At 40.2% G+C, this 17,075-nt stretch overlaps 2 protein-coding genes across 5 annotated transcripts in view; one reads left to right on the forward strand and one right to left on the reverse strand.

Moving 5' to 3' along the window:
* Positions 1 to 2,253, forward strand: part of LUC7L3 (LUC7 like 3 pre-mRNA splicing factor) — a 42,256-nt gene extending 40,003 nt beyond the window's left edge. For 2 of the 4 annotated variants that reach the window (XM_065415450.1, XM_065415451.1), the window contains exon 11: positions 389 to 1,058. The gene's annotated coding sequence lies outside the window, so the exon portion shown is untranslated. Of the gene's footprint in view, positions 1 to 388; positions 1,059 to 1,853; positions 1,891 to 2,182 lie in introns of those variants that run through there. The other 2 variants (XR_010561824.1, XR_010561825.1) reach the window with 2 other exon arrangements.
* Positions 2,254 to 7,590: 5,337 nt separating this feature from the next.
* On the reverse strand, positions 7,591 to 16,089 carry LOC135888265 (ankyrin repeat domain-containing protein 40-like). Its single transcript, XM_065416073.1, has 5 exons — positions 15,956 to 16,089; positions 13,789 to 13,937; positions 10,671 to 11,162; positions 8,746 to 8,921; positions 7,591 to 7,892 (listed from the first exon to the last, which is right to left on the reverse strand). The coding sequence occupies exons 1-5, from the start codon at positions 16,087 to 16,089 to the stop codon at positions 7,749 to 7,751; spliced, it is 1,095 nt and encodes a 364-aa protein (XP_065272145.1). The 3' UTR covers positions 7,591 to 7,748.
* Positions 16,090 to 17,075: the final 986 nt, after the last annotated feature.

The raw sequence follows: 17,075 nt of genomic DNA on the forward strand, positions 1-17,075 counted from the left end.
TTATGAAGAAACTAAACGTTAGGAAATATATATATTAAAAAAACTTTAAAAGTTTTTCCATTCTTGACCTAATTTAAGCGTACAGAAATGGTTTTTGATGTATTCCTAAAATAAGGAGCTAACATTGGAGAAGACAGCTGATAAATTAGCTGCTTGCAATATAAACTATTAGTATAGTTTCAGTATTTACGCTATGAACTCTTAAACACTTAAGGGTTGATCATTAGACCATTAAGATTGCATTATTGCTCTGGAACCCCTAATTTTCAATGTTGAAGTTTTAGTAGAGTAAGATGACAGCTAAGAACTGGGCCAATATTTAGAAATGGCAAACTAACCTTGCTTTACATTGTCTAATTGTTTGCTTTCCCAAAATTTTGCATTATAGGACTACCACGTGAAGAATCTGCGAAGAATCCGGAAGACAGCTTGCAATGAAGATCTGCTTTAAATGAGGTGAAAGAAAGCTGTAGTGGCATAGAAAAATATAAAGTTCAGTTAGAATTTTTTTTTATAAAATTAATTCAGGACTGTTGTTACCTCCCAGAGTGCAGAGGGATGAGTTAATAGCATACATGCCACTGAGAATATAAGTCCTGTATCATTTTTTTTTCTTTAAGACTTTTTAAGATAAGAAACAAACATAACATGAACCCATGGCTTGCTCAGTGTTTATTTGCAAGATTTCATTCTTGGACTTCGAAACACAAGAATAAATGTTTAGTATTTGTGTGAATTAAACTAAATTGAATCCCATTTTTACAACTAGGATATATCTAGCTGCTTGATATACCAGAAATGGAAATAAAGTATCTTTGAATTTCTGTTACAAATTTGATTGTCTGTCATTAAACATTTAGTATTAAATACACTTTTTTCCTAATAAATCTATTCATGTCTTCAAGCTTAGTCCATTAATTTGGCTTTTATGGATTTTGTTTAGTTTATTCAGTTGGTGTTTGCTTTTGATTCCTCCAATTAGTCTCATGTTTTAAAACTGAGCTGATCACCTTCATCAAACTCCTGGTCCTTTATTGAACAAATGCACATTATCATCACAAGTGGCGTGATTTTTGCTGCAGTGTATTTTTCTTAGCAGTCAAACACAGAATCACAGAACAAAGATACTGCTGCAATTCTCCCTCTAATAAGGTTCATATCCAATATTTTTGGAAAGTCTTTGAATTTTCCTCTTAATGCACCAAGTCTTAATGCCAGCCCTTCATAATAAAAAAAAAAATGGAGATTAGAACACACATCTAGGTTTTATTTTACCAAAACTGGGTGATAGGGAATAGGATCAATGAGGAACTCAGGCTGGGACCTATCTTTCTCTCATCCTGTTTTGGTCAAGTTAAATCCTAGAATTTCTCTAAATTTTTAGAGCAGTGTCAAATAGAGATGTTGGTGCAGATGTTTGTTCTAGTATAAGGCACCACACTGACTTCAGACTTGCATCCTACTAGCAGTTAAAAATACGTCATTAGAGAGTGGTTATAATTAGCAAGTGCATGTAATTTGTATATTAAAGCAATTGTAAACGTGTTCATTTCATTCCCCTCGTCCTCAGCTTTTTTGTGATACTTTTATTGTATTAAAGGGTAGCTTAACAGATTAAATAATGAGGGTGCTTTTTGAAAGAAATGTGTTTAAAGGAAACATTTTGCTGCATTACACTCTTCAAAATGAAGTGACAAGAAGGTAATATGGTGGCTGTGGCCATATCAGACTTTTCCTTCATGTTGGTTGTATGTATCCTGGACTTGAACACCGATTTATGAAGGAATGATAAATGTTTTTATTAAAATCTGTGGCTTGAGAGAAGTTAATACGGTGCCTTTTCCTTTCAGCAGTTTCAGCTGACTTCATACCTTTTAAAGCATGTTCCATCTCATCTTGAAAATGGAGAAGTCACAAAAATGATTTTTTTTTTGGTGAAATGGTAAAAAATGGAATTCTGATTGCATGTGATGTGTACACTGCATTTTGATTCTGTGGCTCAAATCTTACTAAAGCAGTGTCTCTTCATATTGATATTTGCCCTTGTGCATACAGATAAGAGTCTTCTATAGTAAACATTGTTTCAAAAGGCAGGAAAGAATCTCACACATTTTAGTGCTATATGCAGTTGTACACACAAAGTGATAATTAGAGACATTTAAACTTTAATTATCTATCTTAGCATTAATGTCAAAGGGACTTTCTCTGTCCTTAGAAATTGGAGATCTTGTTCAAGCTGAAAATGTCATTGATATGTGATCTGTAGGTATTGGTCACTGTAGTTGAAACTGTAGAGATTATGCTCCAATCTGTAAAGTTGGCCACCCCGATCTAATATCTTCTAAAACACTAGTCAAGAAAAGGCAGGTTAACCAGCTTAACGTGCTAAAGTACAAGTTAAAACACATCAGTTAGGCCATTATTCTGAGTAGAACAAGAAACTCATTGAGAACTATTTTCTTATAAAAGGTAAATTCTATTGCACTACGCAAACTCTGTTCTGGAGGATGTCACTGAAATTATGTAAAGTTTGCTGAATGCCTGATTTCTAAGTTTCAGAGGTCGCCATTAAAGGGGATGTAGCTTTTCTAAGTCATTGTGATCTATACTAAGGAAAAATTGATAAGAAAAATGCACAATAAAAACATGCTTTTTCAGTAACATCTTTCAGATTCTGATAAACTTCCAAACAGGCAGTCCAACTGCTACAGGTCCAGTTCTCCAAAGAACAAGGGAGAAGCTGGGCATTTTTTCAGTTCAATTGTAGGAATTGTATAAACCTGAACTTAAAAGCTCTTAAGGGTTGCTGTGAAGAAGTGGCCTTTAACCTCTGCAGAGGTCTATTTGCCTGGTACTGAAATTATCAGACACATAGATGAACATGATTTGTTGGCACAAGTCATTGTGATGTTTGTAAAGGGAAATCATGACTCACATTCTTTGAGGTGATTAACAGATTGCTAATAAACATGGATGTGGGTGATCTAGCACTGTGGTTCTCAACCTTCACAGACTACTGTACCCCTTTCAGGAGTCAGATTGTCTTGTGTACTCACAAGTTTCACCTCATTTAAAAACTACTTGCTTACAGAATCAGACATAAAAATACTTGTGTGTCACAGCACACTATTACTGAAAAATGGTTGACTTTCTCATTTTGTCTATATGAAATTTTAGTTTGTACTGACTTGGCTAGTGCTTTTATGTAGCCTGTTGTAAAACTAGGCAAGTATCTAGATGAGTTGATGTACCCCCTGGAAAACCTCTGTGTACCTCTGGGGTACACAGACCCCTGGTTGAGAACCACTGATCTAGTGGATGCAGTGTAGTTGGACATTCAGAAAGCCTGTGGGAAGGTCTCTCCCAAAAAGCTCTTAAGCCAAGTAAGCAATCATGGGATAAGAGGGGTGTGCTCGTGCCTCAGTAAAAGACAGCAAACAAACTTAGGAATAAATGGTCAGTTTTCATAATGGAGAGTAGTGACACACCCATCCCCGACTACTGGGATCTGTGGTATTCAACATACTCAAATGAGCTGGAAACCAGTGAGGTGACAGAATTTGTAGATACAAAATTACTCAAGATCAAAGCAGCCTGAAAAATTACAAAGAGCTCTCACAAAACTCTGATTCTGTAACAACATGGCTGGTGAAATTCCATGTTAAGTAATGTACATTGGAAAACAGATCCCATCATTTTGTATGTATAGGTGGGAATATAATTTAGCTCTTACCACTTAAAAAGATTGTGGCGTCATTGGGGCTAGTTCTCTGAAAACATCTGCTCAATGTGCAGCAGCAGTCAAAAAAGCTAAATCTTAGGAACCATTAGGAAAAGAATAAATAAGACAATAGCATAATGCCACTGTAGAAGTCAATGGTATGTCCACACCCTCAATACTGCATGCAGTTTTGGTTGCTCCAGCTCAAAAAAGATATGTGGAATTTAGAAAAGAGAAGCTGGAACCAAAAATGATTAAGGTATGGAACAGCTTCCATATGAGGAGAGATTAAAAAGACTGGAACAAAGGTCTATACAATCATGACCAGTGTGGAGAAAGTGTTACTTACCCCTTCACTTAACACAAGACCCAGGATGGGGGATGTGTCACCCAATGAAATTAATAGCAGGTTTAAAAGGACGTACATCTTTGCACAGCAGAACATGGTGTGAAGGCCAAAAAGAACTAGATAAGTTCATGGCAGATAGGTCCATCAATGGATATGAACTAAGATGGTCAAGGATGCAACACCCATGCTCTCGCTGTTCTTAGCCTCTGATTGCCAGAAGCTAGATCACACAATGCATCCGAAGAAGTGGGTTGTAGCCCACGAAAGCTTATGCTCTAATAAATTTGTTAGTCTCTAAGGTGCCACAAGTACTCCTGTTCTCTTTGTTCTGGTCAGTCTCTTTGATGCATCTGGCATTGGCCACTAGACTACTGGGACCATTGGTCTGACCCAGCATGGCTATTCTTAGGGCCTGGAGGCTGAGTTGAGCTACTTAAAGCCTTTTTAATCCTATTTTTGAAGACTTAGCTGGCAATTCTTTTTGCAACTTATTTACCATTCCTGACCCTCTTTCTACATTAACGTTGTGTTCTTTTACAAAGGCAAATGTCACTTGTTTAGCAATCTGCATTTTTACACCCCCTTAGCCGAACTGGGCACAAATCCGCCCTGATAGAAAGCAAGAAAGCTCTGCCAGTGTAAAGCTCAGCTGCTGGCTGTTTGACTAGCTGCTACAGTATACTAAAGACAAGCTGCATAGATTTGGAAACAGCCACAAGCCTCTTTCCTCAGCTGCTCTCACACCTGACCTTACATGCTTGATGTTAAATACTCATTATTGACTTTTGAGGTGCTGCCTTTAGGAACTGAAGCTTAGGACTAAAAACAAATTTAAAAGAAATCTGCAAGCTTTAAAAGTAGCCCTGTCATTTCAATACAAGTTGGTAATGCCAAAAAAAATCCCTGGAAGAAGTTTAAACTCTTTTCCCACTGACATCTTTATTATTATATGAACACAAATAAATTCACCATTAACAGAGTTAGTGTGCTTTAAATTTTATCAAACTTCATAAAACATACAAAAATATTTCTCTGAATGCATAGATTTGCTCAGTTACCAGCACTATATTTTTAGTCATTAGTTCTTTAGCAAAAGTTGTGTTGCATATCAAGTTAACAGTTAGTTGTTGTGAATTAGAGGAAATAAAGCTTATTAAAATAGAATCGCTTCCATTAGTTACTGGACAATTCTGTTACATTGTTTATGTAAAAGTGACAATGTCCTACATGCATTAAACCATAGGATCTGCAAAACTAGCTGTGAATACTCTTAATTTTGAGCTACATAGCTACTGTTTTTTCCAAACAGTTTAGCATTCACTTTGAAATAACCCCTGCACTACAGTGGCAAGTATGTAGGTCAAATCCCCACCACAGGGAGAATCAGGTTTGACTAAGTACTGATGTCAGTAGGGGCCTTCAGTTGAGTAGAAGTTGAATCAGGCCTTATGCGCTTGTCCAGCCACTGTATGGACAGAACAGGGGAGAGTACTGGCTGAGTGGATTAGATGGCAGAAGGATTAGACCACAGATGCATATCGCTGGAGGCTTTCATTGGTGGAGTGTTAGTTGGAATAGGGAAAGGACCTAGAATGCAGTAATCAATTTTGAACCAATTAAACATCTCAGTGATCAAAAGGAAAGTGCTAGTAACTTTCTCATCTTTATATTTTGGATTTTATCTGTCATGTTGCAAAACAGTTTGCCACATTTTATTATTGTCTAGTCAAATTCAGAAATGTCTACTTAATATAAACCAATATGTGCCATCAGTTGTACAGCATGTGAAAACATGTTGGTCAAAAAGAGCAGCAGCTACTGCAAGGGGAAGCTATCCCCTATGCAATGTATTACACTAAATCATTTCCAATATTATACACTGCAATCCACATTTAAAAAAAATCCCTACTGTTGTATCAAGTTCTTCTTGGGGTAGTAGTGCAGGAAGGAGCTATTTGAAGGCAGCTGCTCTAGTATAGCTTAATAAAGAAATAGAGTTGGAGATGGACTCAATATTAGATCTCTTATAAATTAGGTTACGTTTTTAATTGAAAGACACTGGTAGGAAGTGTTTGTTTAAGTCATAAGAAAGGCCAGATTTCCTACTCAATCTGGAATTGCCATTTCTAGTTTTTCTGCATATCAGCCTAGCCTTCATCAGTCTCAGGGTAGCCGAGTGTTTTGAGAACTGCTGGAGATTAGTACTTCCAGCAACAAAAGTGCTCCTTGGGAGAAAAAACAACTTGAAAATATGGTATTTGATAGCAAATGTGATACATGTTTTAAATTAACACTGCCCAGGATAAGCTCTGAAAAATTAAGAGCTCAAGTAGGCTTAGTTTCAAGTTTTTAACATAGTGCTATAAAGTATCCAGCAACATTAAGCTATTTGGATTACTCAATTGGCTGAAGCTTTTGACACACTTTAAGTGACACCAGCTCGTGCAACGTAATGCAACAGTTGTGGGAAGAATGTGTCATACAGAATCAATTTAAAAACAGCTCCAAGTGCGTATGTTAATTGCTTCTGATGATGCCTCTATTTCCATTCCCATGTTCCCTTAATTGGGTTTGGCTAAGCAAGAGCAGACTGTCTCCTCTGGAGTTGATACTTCCACTTCTCAACAACAAATATTTTCTAGTATTGTGCTCTTAGTGCATAGGATGCTGAATTTAACCCAGATTCCCTGAACTATTAGCATCAATGAGGCTAGTTCCTAGAAGAGATTTTAAAAAAATCATTAAAGCACTACTAGAATCATAGGGAGTAATTAATGCTTGCCAAGTGGACAAGTGTTAGGGAATGAATTCTTTTAGAAGTATATAGGTTTTTAAAAGCAATTGACACCCACAAAAATAATATAAATATACAGTCAAACATGGCCGTTTCCTTTTAAGCACAACCATATATGTAATTAATTTGCTTTGATGATCTAATACACTTGTTCAACAGTGCAGCTAAGATTTACTTTTAAAAAAATCAATATTTTAAGAACAAAATATTAAAAGTTATCCCATTTTGTTCAGTTGGGTCATCTATTAGTTTGGGGAAGAAAAATGAAGGTGTTTACTAAACATCAATGGCAGTTTGACATCTGGGAACCTGATTTTAGCAAGCTGTCCCTGTGTGGTTGTTACAATGGGTGTTCTATGGACTGTTTGGAGCAGTAAATACTGCTCTAGAAGTCAGCATGGCATGCTACTTCATACTTAGGGCAGTTGTAAGAGACTCAGTGAGCCAGGTACTGGTGACAGCAGAGAGAGACTGCACCTTGAGGAGTCTGAGAAATAAGGGCAGTATTTACATTTTCAGGGGGCCACAAGCCATAGAAGCCTAAATTTATAATTTATGCAAAAAATATATAGATATCTAACTGTGCCTGATTTTTCTAGAAGTCTTTACTTTTCATGCCAACAGTTGACCAGCTGTCTTCTTATGCCAAATACAACCAATAAACTTCATTAACTTGTATCTGAAGCATGTCGGCTTAATAGACAAATGAGGTACCCTTTATCTGAATACAATATTAAGTTAAAAAAAAGCAAAGGGGATAGTAAATATCAAAGATATACTATTATTAGTTAAAATATTAACCCTAACAATAACTTAAGGTTTCACACACAATTAATCCACTGCTTCAGAAGACAGCAGCATATAATTCTCACATTCTAGAAAGTTCAGTAAGTCAGCTTTGATGCTTTACTATTGTAGCAAGACCTCTCCGTCAGTGTTGATGCAGCATTTCTAAAAGGAGAGTTGTCACTTTTCATTAGAACCAGCTCCAGTTCTTGAAAATCCTGAAGTCTTGCAACATCTTTGTCCTTAAAAGGATGAAAACAAAAAAAGCAAATGTCTATAAATATATTTACCATTAATGCGGATAAACAAGGTCAGGCCTATGAAAGCAAGCATTAACCAACCGCCAAGTACAATTCTACCAAACAAGGTACATAAGTACTATTTTTTCTAGTTAACAGATGTGTCACTATTTGTTTTGTTCTATGATGGAATCTCTCATTATTGTTAAGATGACTTTTCCATTCTTCAAGTACCCACTATTTGTACGTGAATTAAGCAGTGAAAGGGTCTGACCAGAACATTACTAAGAAAGTAATGTGCATGTGTCAGATTAACTGAAAGTCATGCAGACAAGGCCAGTTGATTTCAGACACAGAACCATGAGAGCTGTGTTGTCTGAACACAAAGGAATGTTTACATTGCTGATGGGATACCCTTATACATTATTTGCAACAAAAGCTGAGGTAGGGTATTTCCACACACACACACACACAAATATACTTCCATTTCCACATACTAATGACATGCTCAAGAGATAAACATGCACATTGTGCATTCAGTCTTATGTTTCAAATACCTGACAACTGTAGGTGCCCGTGATTTCACATGCTTTGGGAGTTTAAAAACATATCCACTTTGATAAAAAGAAATACTTTTTTATTAAATCATGATGAAACTGCATTATTTCCCTCCTATGAAATCTTTCTTTGGGCCTGAATACTTAACAAAAAATTATGTGGCAGTCAGTTCGTGAACACAGTGCAATTCTTTGGAGTCTAAAGACAGTAGCTGATCTTTGTACTCCAGAATCCAAGATAACAGAGAAATAAAATGAATAATATCCGATTAGCAATTAAATATGGAAGTTCCTCTTACCTTTCTGACCAACGTATTCGGTAACTTTCTAATCTTCTCCACTTGTTCTTGATTAACACCCAATTCACAGCAACTGACTCTGAGTAGATCCTGATAGGTCAGTTCTTGTCTGTCTAATTCAATCTCAATGAAGTCATTTTCCCTAAGGTTCTGAATTCTTACCTTAAGCACCAATTCTAGTAAAAAAAAAAAAATAATAATAATAATAATATTGTGGGAGGAGGTCTGATATAATCTTACAAAGAAAAATAACCAGTATAATAGATTGAAACTGAAGGAGAATTTACATTTTATTATTTAAACTCAGAATTTTTTAGCGTAACACCAGAATCATTCTTACAAGGATTTAAACCTGAGATACCCATAGAAAGTCCAGTAACACACATCCACAATGAAGGAAACAACCCAAAACTACAGAGGAAACCTTAAAATGATATGGGCATATTTTTTTAAAAAAAAATGCAATATTCTAAAGCCTCTATCAGAATGAATTCCTCTTTCTTCCCCGTGAATTTAGTGCTCGTGATCGCACAGATACTACTGTATACTCCTGGGGGAATTCTGTGCCACTGCGCGTGCACAGAATTCATGTCCCCCACAGATTTCTTTGCTTTCCAGCAGAAAAATGACTTTCTGACAGGGAAGCTGCAAGAGCAGTCACACACCACTCCCTAGCAGAGAAGATACATTGTTTCAGGCACCCAGAGCAGCCGGCAGAGAGGTAAATCACAGTGGGGCTGGGGACACCCCAGCCAGTGGCTCCTACCCTGACCCGGGATCAGCTGCTAGTCCTGGCTGAGCTGGAGGGAGGAGAGGACAGGACTTCCAGCTCCCCTGCAAGAAGTGTCTGGGGCTGTGTCAGACCCTCCCCCAGCTGCAGGAAGCTCAGCATCCTCCTGCCCCCATCGCTCCTCAACTGTGAGGGAAGGGGGTCACTGTATGGGGGAGCTGCTCCCCCATCCACCCAACCCCTATGCATCTGGACCTCCCATACCCAGACCCCCTGCCAAGCCTCACCGGTACATCCAGACAGGACAAGATGACTGGTTTGGAATACAATTTCTATTTTGGGGGTTCTAACCATTCAGTTTATGGCTGAAATGGGAATTAAAACAGATTTTTCTTATTAAACACAAACAGCAGCACAGCTTCATAATAATGTTATAATGACATATCAAATCTGTTCCACTTGTGAGAGCAAACAGAATGCATGTAATTATCCACATTCTGGTCAGTTACACTAGAGTAAATTGCGAATAACTCCACTGACTTTAAGAAAGGTTTTCTGGGTTCACATCAGTGTAACAGAGCAGACCCAGTATGACTAATGAAGGGTTTCGTTTCAACAGCAATGAAATTCATTTGAAAAAAGTATTAGGAGATGTAAAGGAACCTCAGAAAAAGAAGCTACGTTTTGTTACTAAGGGCTTGTCTACACAGAATAATCCGGAATAAAGCAGGGTGTGAATTTGAAGTGGATTAACTCTTATTCCAGAATAACTCCCTCTATACACAAGCCCTAAATTACAAGTTGTATTGGTTTACAAGAGAGTTATTACACCTTGTATCATATTTGGCAGGGTTTATGATTTTTATATTGTTTGGGTTTTAGACTGGAATCTCTCCAGCAGAAGAAAAGTAGCTGTAATTGTCTGTAACACATTTATAGTACTGTATAAATAATACCACAATTATTCTAGTTAGCACGGTGGGGGGAGCATTTGAAATAAGAGAGGGAATGGATCGCTCTCTCTGCCACCATACTGTCCCTTTGACATTTCCACCTCTCCTCCAAGAGGGTGGAAAGAGACAGATTGAGATCAGCATGAAATACACCCTTCACTTCAGTTCCCAACTAGTGATGCAAACATGGATCAGCAGTGTGGTAGCAACATGCATGATCTTCGAAAATTACACTTTGTTACCTTGCATATTATATGGAAAAGTTCCGGTGAAGAAAAGTGGCTGAAATGTCGGTGCAGCCCCAGTATGAGAGCCATTCTGTTGCTGAGGTACAGGCTGTTTAGATGCTACTGGAGAAAAGAGGCCTCTATTATGAGACATGGATGGCTGACAAATGGAGCCATTCTGGACTCTAGGTTTTGGATATTCTGGCACCATGATGGCTGCTGATGGGGTGGGCTGGCCTTCCTTAGAGTGTACCACAGGAAAATCATCTTCGCTGTGTGATGACGTGGGTGTGCATGTGCTTTCGACCTGAGTTGCTGATGAACAAGAACTAGTTTCACACAGAGAAACAAAAGAGACGGAAGTGCTTTCATTCTGGAATGCTGTTGAGATGGATGGAATGCTGTTGCTTTCTTTAGTGTAAACATAAGGGAAGGGTGGATTGGCCAAATAGTTTGCAACAATTGGCAAATTTAAGTCTTCCACTTCTTTAAATTCATTTTCCTCTACTTCTGGGGGGGAGAGAAAGAGAGAGGGAAAAAACAACTTGTTACTTAAATTTTATCATCTTCCCCAATTCAAATATAAAAGAGTTTTCCTACTGTGTCTCACAAAATTACATCATCTTGAAAAAAATCACAAGAATTGCACCAATGTAGCTTGAGCCTATGGGCACTTGGAAGCATGGCAAAATGCTGGGAGTGTGAAATGAAAGGAAAGAATAAAAATCAAGAGGGAAAGAAATTATTGTACAAACTGAGCTGGAAGCCAAAAAACAAAGCCAAAGAAAAATAATTAAACCATCAAAAGCAGATACAAGTGATGCCTTTAAATACAGCAATGTCAGTTCACCATCTCTGAAAGGATCAGATTGAGAGGTAGTTTTGATATGATTATTTTTAAAGACATTATTTAAAATAATTGGTTTTCATAGATACCAGCAAAGGAAGTGGAACGTTTTTCTCACTTAGCTGGTGTTCAGCATAGGGTCCAATCTCGCAGTCCTCACATTCGCCAAACTACTGCAACAAATTTGGCTTGAATAAGAACGGCAGGAGTAGGCCCATTAACAGTAACAATGCCAAGGAAGCCCAAACAAGATGTTCTCAGTTTTCCTGGGGATGCACAACTAAATTTGTTTAGGAGGTGAAAGTGACACATATCCCATACCTGGTAAGTGAGGCCCAGCTTTTATAGGTATTTAGGTACCTAACTCCCTTTGAAATCAATGGGAGCTAGACACCTAAATGCCTTTAAAAATCTGGGCGTGAATGATTAGTGACCAGACAAACATATCAGGCAGGAATTATGTGGGAGTTCATTTTCCTTGGACATGTCAGCCTAAACTTTCAAAACCCAAGTCATGTTGTCCTACTGTATAGCTGCAGATTTTTGCCCAGAAGAAGGAAAAACCAGTTTTCAAAGATTATACCAATCACACAAATGACTGTGAAAATAGTAATGGCAGCCTGTACTTAGCTACACATGCATTTACACAGCAGTCATGCAGCTATTACACACTCTTCATGGATTGTCAAAGTTATCAGCCTGAATTTAAGAGGCCCACTCCCCAAACAAATATCATTAACATATACAAGCATGCCCACTGAAAGTTACAAAAGGTGAAATTTCTATGGTACGGAAACACTGGACTCAATCAGACATATCTGCACCATTTCTAAGAGTGTCACGTATCTAATTTTGGGCTTGCTTCTTGGCACGTGTGTGGCATAAGCTTTTTAAATATACCAACGTGTTTTGTCATGTGTATGGAGAAGGTTACGTTTTACTGCCAGGAAGTCATAACTCAGCTATGAAATTCTCAGAAGCCATCACTCCTAAAAAGTAGCAGTTGCTTCTGTACACAATGGCCTTGTAAGACTTTTGATTCAGCTTGACCAGATCTATTTGTGCTTATACATAAAAGCCTTTGGCTTGAGGCTTGATTCAACTCCATTTAAACACTTCAATGAGAGTTGGAGAAGCAGTTTCATTCTGAGTTCTGTAGCTAAAAGAGGACTCAAAGGGCTTATCTACACAGGGAAATTTACTGATATAGTTATACCGGTATAATTATATTGCAATAATTATACCAGTATAACTCTATACGTGCACACACTTTATTTCAGAATAGGAGTACCTATTTCCAGTTTAGTTTATGTCACTTTCACTACATTGGTATAATTATTGCAGTAAATTTCCCCATGTAGACAAGCCTTAAGAAAGCACTTTCCTAGCAAGAATGGAGCTTTTGAACTGCAGTTGGCAACCATCAGTTTATAGTATCATATTAAAAAGTAAAACAGGTTTACTAGTGAAATAATAACCACACTAAACAAATTTGAAGATCATATGAGGAAATACATCAGCAATCACCTTTAAACCTGAATGTGTCATGCAAATCAAATGGCATACACCCTCTTATTCTCTGTCTCCTCTCCATAGCAAAGTCCATATCGACCTGCTGTGTCTCAGTCAGGCTTTGCTTGACATAAAATATTCTTGCACTTATGTTTATACTGATTTCCACAGGAGTATGACTGAGGCCAAAGTAACTTGCCCAGAGTAAGTCAGTATCAGAACCAGGAGTAAAATTCAGGAGTCCTGATGCCAACAATTTCTTACAACTTATTAGAATACATTTACAAATATCTACAAGGCACTAGGTACACATGGAAGATCAAAGACGTTAACATATTTACCTACATGGGGTATAATCTTTTAAACTCATATAGATAGATAAGGGATTACCAGTTATAGAAAGGCACACTATCTAAAAAAATTTAAAAACAGGTACCTGAATTGGAAGAGCAAAACTTTTTTGAAAGTGAATAAAAAAGTAAACTCATAAAATTCACTGCCACAAAATTCATCTAATACAAGTTTCATCTTGGCGCAAAACATGTTCACAGCAAAGATATAAACCCTAGAAAAACCTGCAACCCTTCCTTGCATGAATTGTGCCACTGAAGTCAATGGAACTACTTGTATGAGTAAGCATTACTGGTGTAACTTCAGGACAGGACTGGACCCTGTCTTTATAATAGAAATGCTGTCAGTCTATGGAACTAGGGAAAACCACTAAATACTACGACCAACTATTTTAGAATAAGTGTCAAAATATGTAAGTTGTACCTCCCATAATCTTCCTGATATCTTTCTTTGATGTTAACTGGGCTGCCAGTTCTCCTTTAGCTGTGAGAATCTCCTTATCAGCACCAGCATCAATCAGGCAAGAGACCACTTCAGCATGATTCCGTTTGCATGCCCAGTGCAAACAAGTCCTGTGTGTAAAGAAAATATACTGGTGACTTTGTAGTTCCAATGAACTATACCCTGACCACAAAACCATTATGTGCCAACAATAATAATCCATTTGCCTGAGGTTGCACGTAGAATAAGAGTGACTTGGGAGACACTGGAGTCGCTTCCACATTTAAACTGAACATGATTCAGTTGTAAATTCCTTGGGGGAGGGACTTCCTTTACCTTGATCAGTTGGTGTACACTGACCGTGCTAAACAAACAAAAACAACAACACTGCTTCATGCTATTAATAAAATATAGTGTTGGTGGTCCTTGTACTTGAGCAATGTTAACTGTTACACAATATATAGTGTAACAGAAATTAAAGAGGACAATAGACTTAGTAGACCCCTGTAAAGACTTGGACTAAAATCTTCAAAAACAAGGGCCTAAAGGAAGTCCATATTTAGGCATATAAAATTATATATTAATAGATTTTTAAGGCCAGAAGGGACTATAGATTACCAAGTCTGACCTTCTGTGTATCACAGGCCATTCAATTTCAGCCAGGTACTGAGTCCAAAATGCATTTGATTAAAGCAAATCTTCCAGAAAGGCATCCAGAGTTGAAGACATCAAGAGATGGAGAATCTACCACTGCCCTTGGTAGTTTGTTTCAGTGGTAAAGCACCTGCACTGTTAAAATTTTTTACTTCAGCTCCCAACTATTGAGTCTTATGCCCTTCTCCACTAAAAACTGTCCGTTTTTTCCCCCAATACTACAGTGCATCAAGCAGCTCTCAACAAAGTCAATGGGAGATACAGGGTGCTCAGCACTTTTGAAAAATCCAGCTACTGACTTGGACACCTAAATAAGAACTCTGGGACCCCATTTTAGGGTTAAACTTCTGAAAATGTTGGCCAAGGGCTTTATCATGGTTCAGTAACATGCTATAAGTCAGTTTGGTCCCATCTACACAGATAAATCCAAACCCTGGTACTACAAATCAGGGTACTACCACGTTAACACAATCACAGTGAATAAAGCATGGTGCCAAGCTTACAGGCTACATCCATTCACACTTTTGTTAATAATAATGCTTAGCTCTTATATAGCATTTTTCATGGCTAGGTCTCAAAGCACTTTACAAAGGAGATCAATATAAATATCCCATTTTACAGACCGGGAAACCGAGGCACAGAGCACTGACGTGAGGTTCCCAGGATCACCCAGCACGGCCATTGGCAGAGCTAGGTACAGAATCCAAGTCTCCTAAGTTCCGGTCCAAGGCGCTATCCACTAGGCCTCGCTTGCCTCCCAGCGCTGAGCCTTTCATCCCCAATGATGCCAAGGCACTGTACAAACGTTAGCAAGAGTCATGCAGCCACTTCTGGGGCGGGGGAGCAGGGCAGGTCAGAGAGACTTAGAACAAGGGCACCAACACAAACCCCTCCTCTGATACCAACAGGGATGGGGGCTCCACACTCACACACACCAGCCCTCGGGCTGCCAGTCCCTGCCTTAGGCAGCGCTACCCAGCCCCAGCTCTCCCAGCAGAAACCTGGCAGGGGGTGACCAGCTGAGCTGTCCCAGCGAGGTGGGGAGGGGCCCGCGGGAGGTTAGAGCAGCGGAGCGCGGGGAGTGCAGGAGGTTATGGGGGGGGGGCACGCAAGAGGTTATAGCGGGGGGGGCACGCAGGAGGTTGGAGCAGCAGGGGGTGGGCGCAGGAGGTTATCCCGGGGGGGAGGGGGCGCTGGAGATTAGAGCAGCGGGGGGTGGGCGCAGGAGGTTATCCCGGGGGGGAGGGGGCGCTGGAGATTAGAGCAGCGGGGGGTGGGCGCAGGAGGTTATCGCGTGGGGGGGCGCAGGAGGTTAGAGCAGCGGGGGGGGAAGTGCAGGAGGTTAGAGCAGCGGGGGGGGAAGTGCAGGAGGTTATCGCGTGGGGGGGGGCGCAGGAGGTTAGAGCAGCGGGGGGGGGAAGTGCAGGAGGTTAGAGCAGCGGGGGGGGGGGGGGGGAGTGCAGGAGGTTATCGCGGGGGGGGGGGGGGCACTTACCAGCCGTTGATCTCATTGGGGGAGTTGACGTCCGCCCCGCTCTGCAGCAGGCGCCGAACCTCCTCCAGGTCCCCCAGAGCGGCCGCTTCCCGCAGCCTCTCCTGCAGCTCCCTCTCCTCCAGGGGGCCGCTCATCGCTCTCCCGGTGGGGACCAGGCCCCCCTGGCCTGGCCGCCGCCGCCTCCTCCCGGCCCCAGAGCCCTTCCCGCCCCCCGGGATGGGACTGCCCGGCAGCCGCTCCGGAGCGCTCCTCGGAGGGGCCCTATTCTCTGTGGCACCCCGCGCCTGGCCCTTTCGTTCCTAGCCCGGCCCAGCGCCTTGGGCCTGGCTGAGGGGCGGAACGCGGATCTCCAACGCGGGGGGCCTGGCCCCACTCCCGGGCGGGTGCTGAGGCTCAGTCAGCCCTCGGGAGGGCATCGTGTTCCGCCGGCAGCTTGCAGCTCCCACCCTTTGTCTGGGTTGCCAACCCCAAGCAAGTGTTCAAAAATCAGGTGTCAGCTCCCCCACCCCTCAAAACAAAATCATGAGATTTAAATAATAATAATTAATAAAGCTTTAGGCTCCTTTTATTCACCTTCTGATTATCTCAATGTCAAGTGACTTGTCCAAGGCCACGCAACAAGTCAGTCCAGAAACAGAACCCAGGCCACCTACTCCTGTACCCCTTGCAGTGACTTCATTGCCATCTGTATCTGTAGTCTTGCTCACAGGCTTGTGCATTAAAATTTGACTTTCGGATGGGCCCAGTGATTCAATTCCACAGCTCCAACACTTTGTCAGACCGTTTCAGAGGCTGAGCGGATGGCCCTCAATGTTTCTGCCATAATTCGATACCACATGTACACAAAATGAAGTTTAAGATTTGTGGGAATAAATGTTAATTCCTAACATCAAATACTTTCTGGGGCGCTATCAGAGCAGCAAGAAATCTGAACATATATGGGCCTGGAAAATCCATAAAGATGAGAGCAGAATTACTGCTCCACACAAAAGGAAAAAAGGACAGAAGGCCCTATTCTAAAAGTTCTCCCTCTGTGTTACTCCCACTGACGTCAAGGGGGATTCTGTGTGTGGAAGGCTTAAGTGAGTGGGCCCCGAATAATCAACAGCTTTATTAGTAA

The sequence above is a fragment of the Emys orbicularis genome, chromosome 13, assembly GCF_028017835.1.
Source record: "Emys orbicularis isolate rEmyOrb1 chromosome 13, rEmyOrb1.hap1, whole genome shotgun sequence".
NCBI classification, from domain to species: Eukaryota; Metazoa; Chordata; order Testudines; family Emydidae; genus Emys; species Emys orbicularis.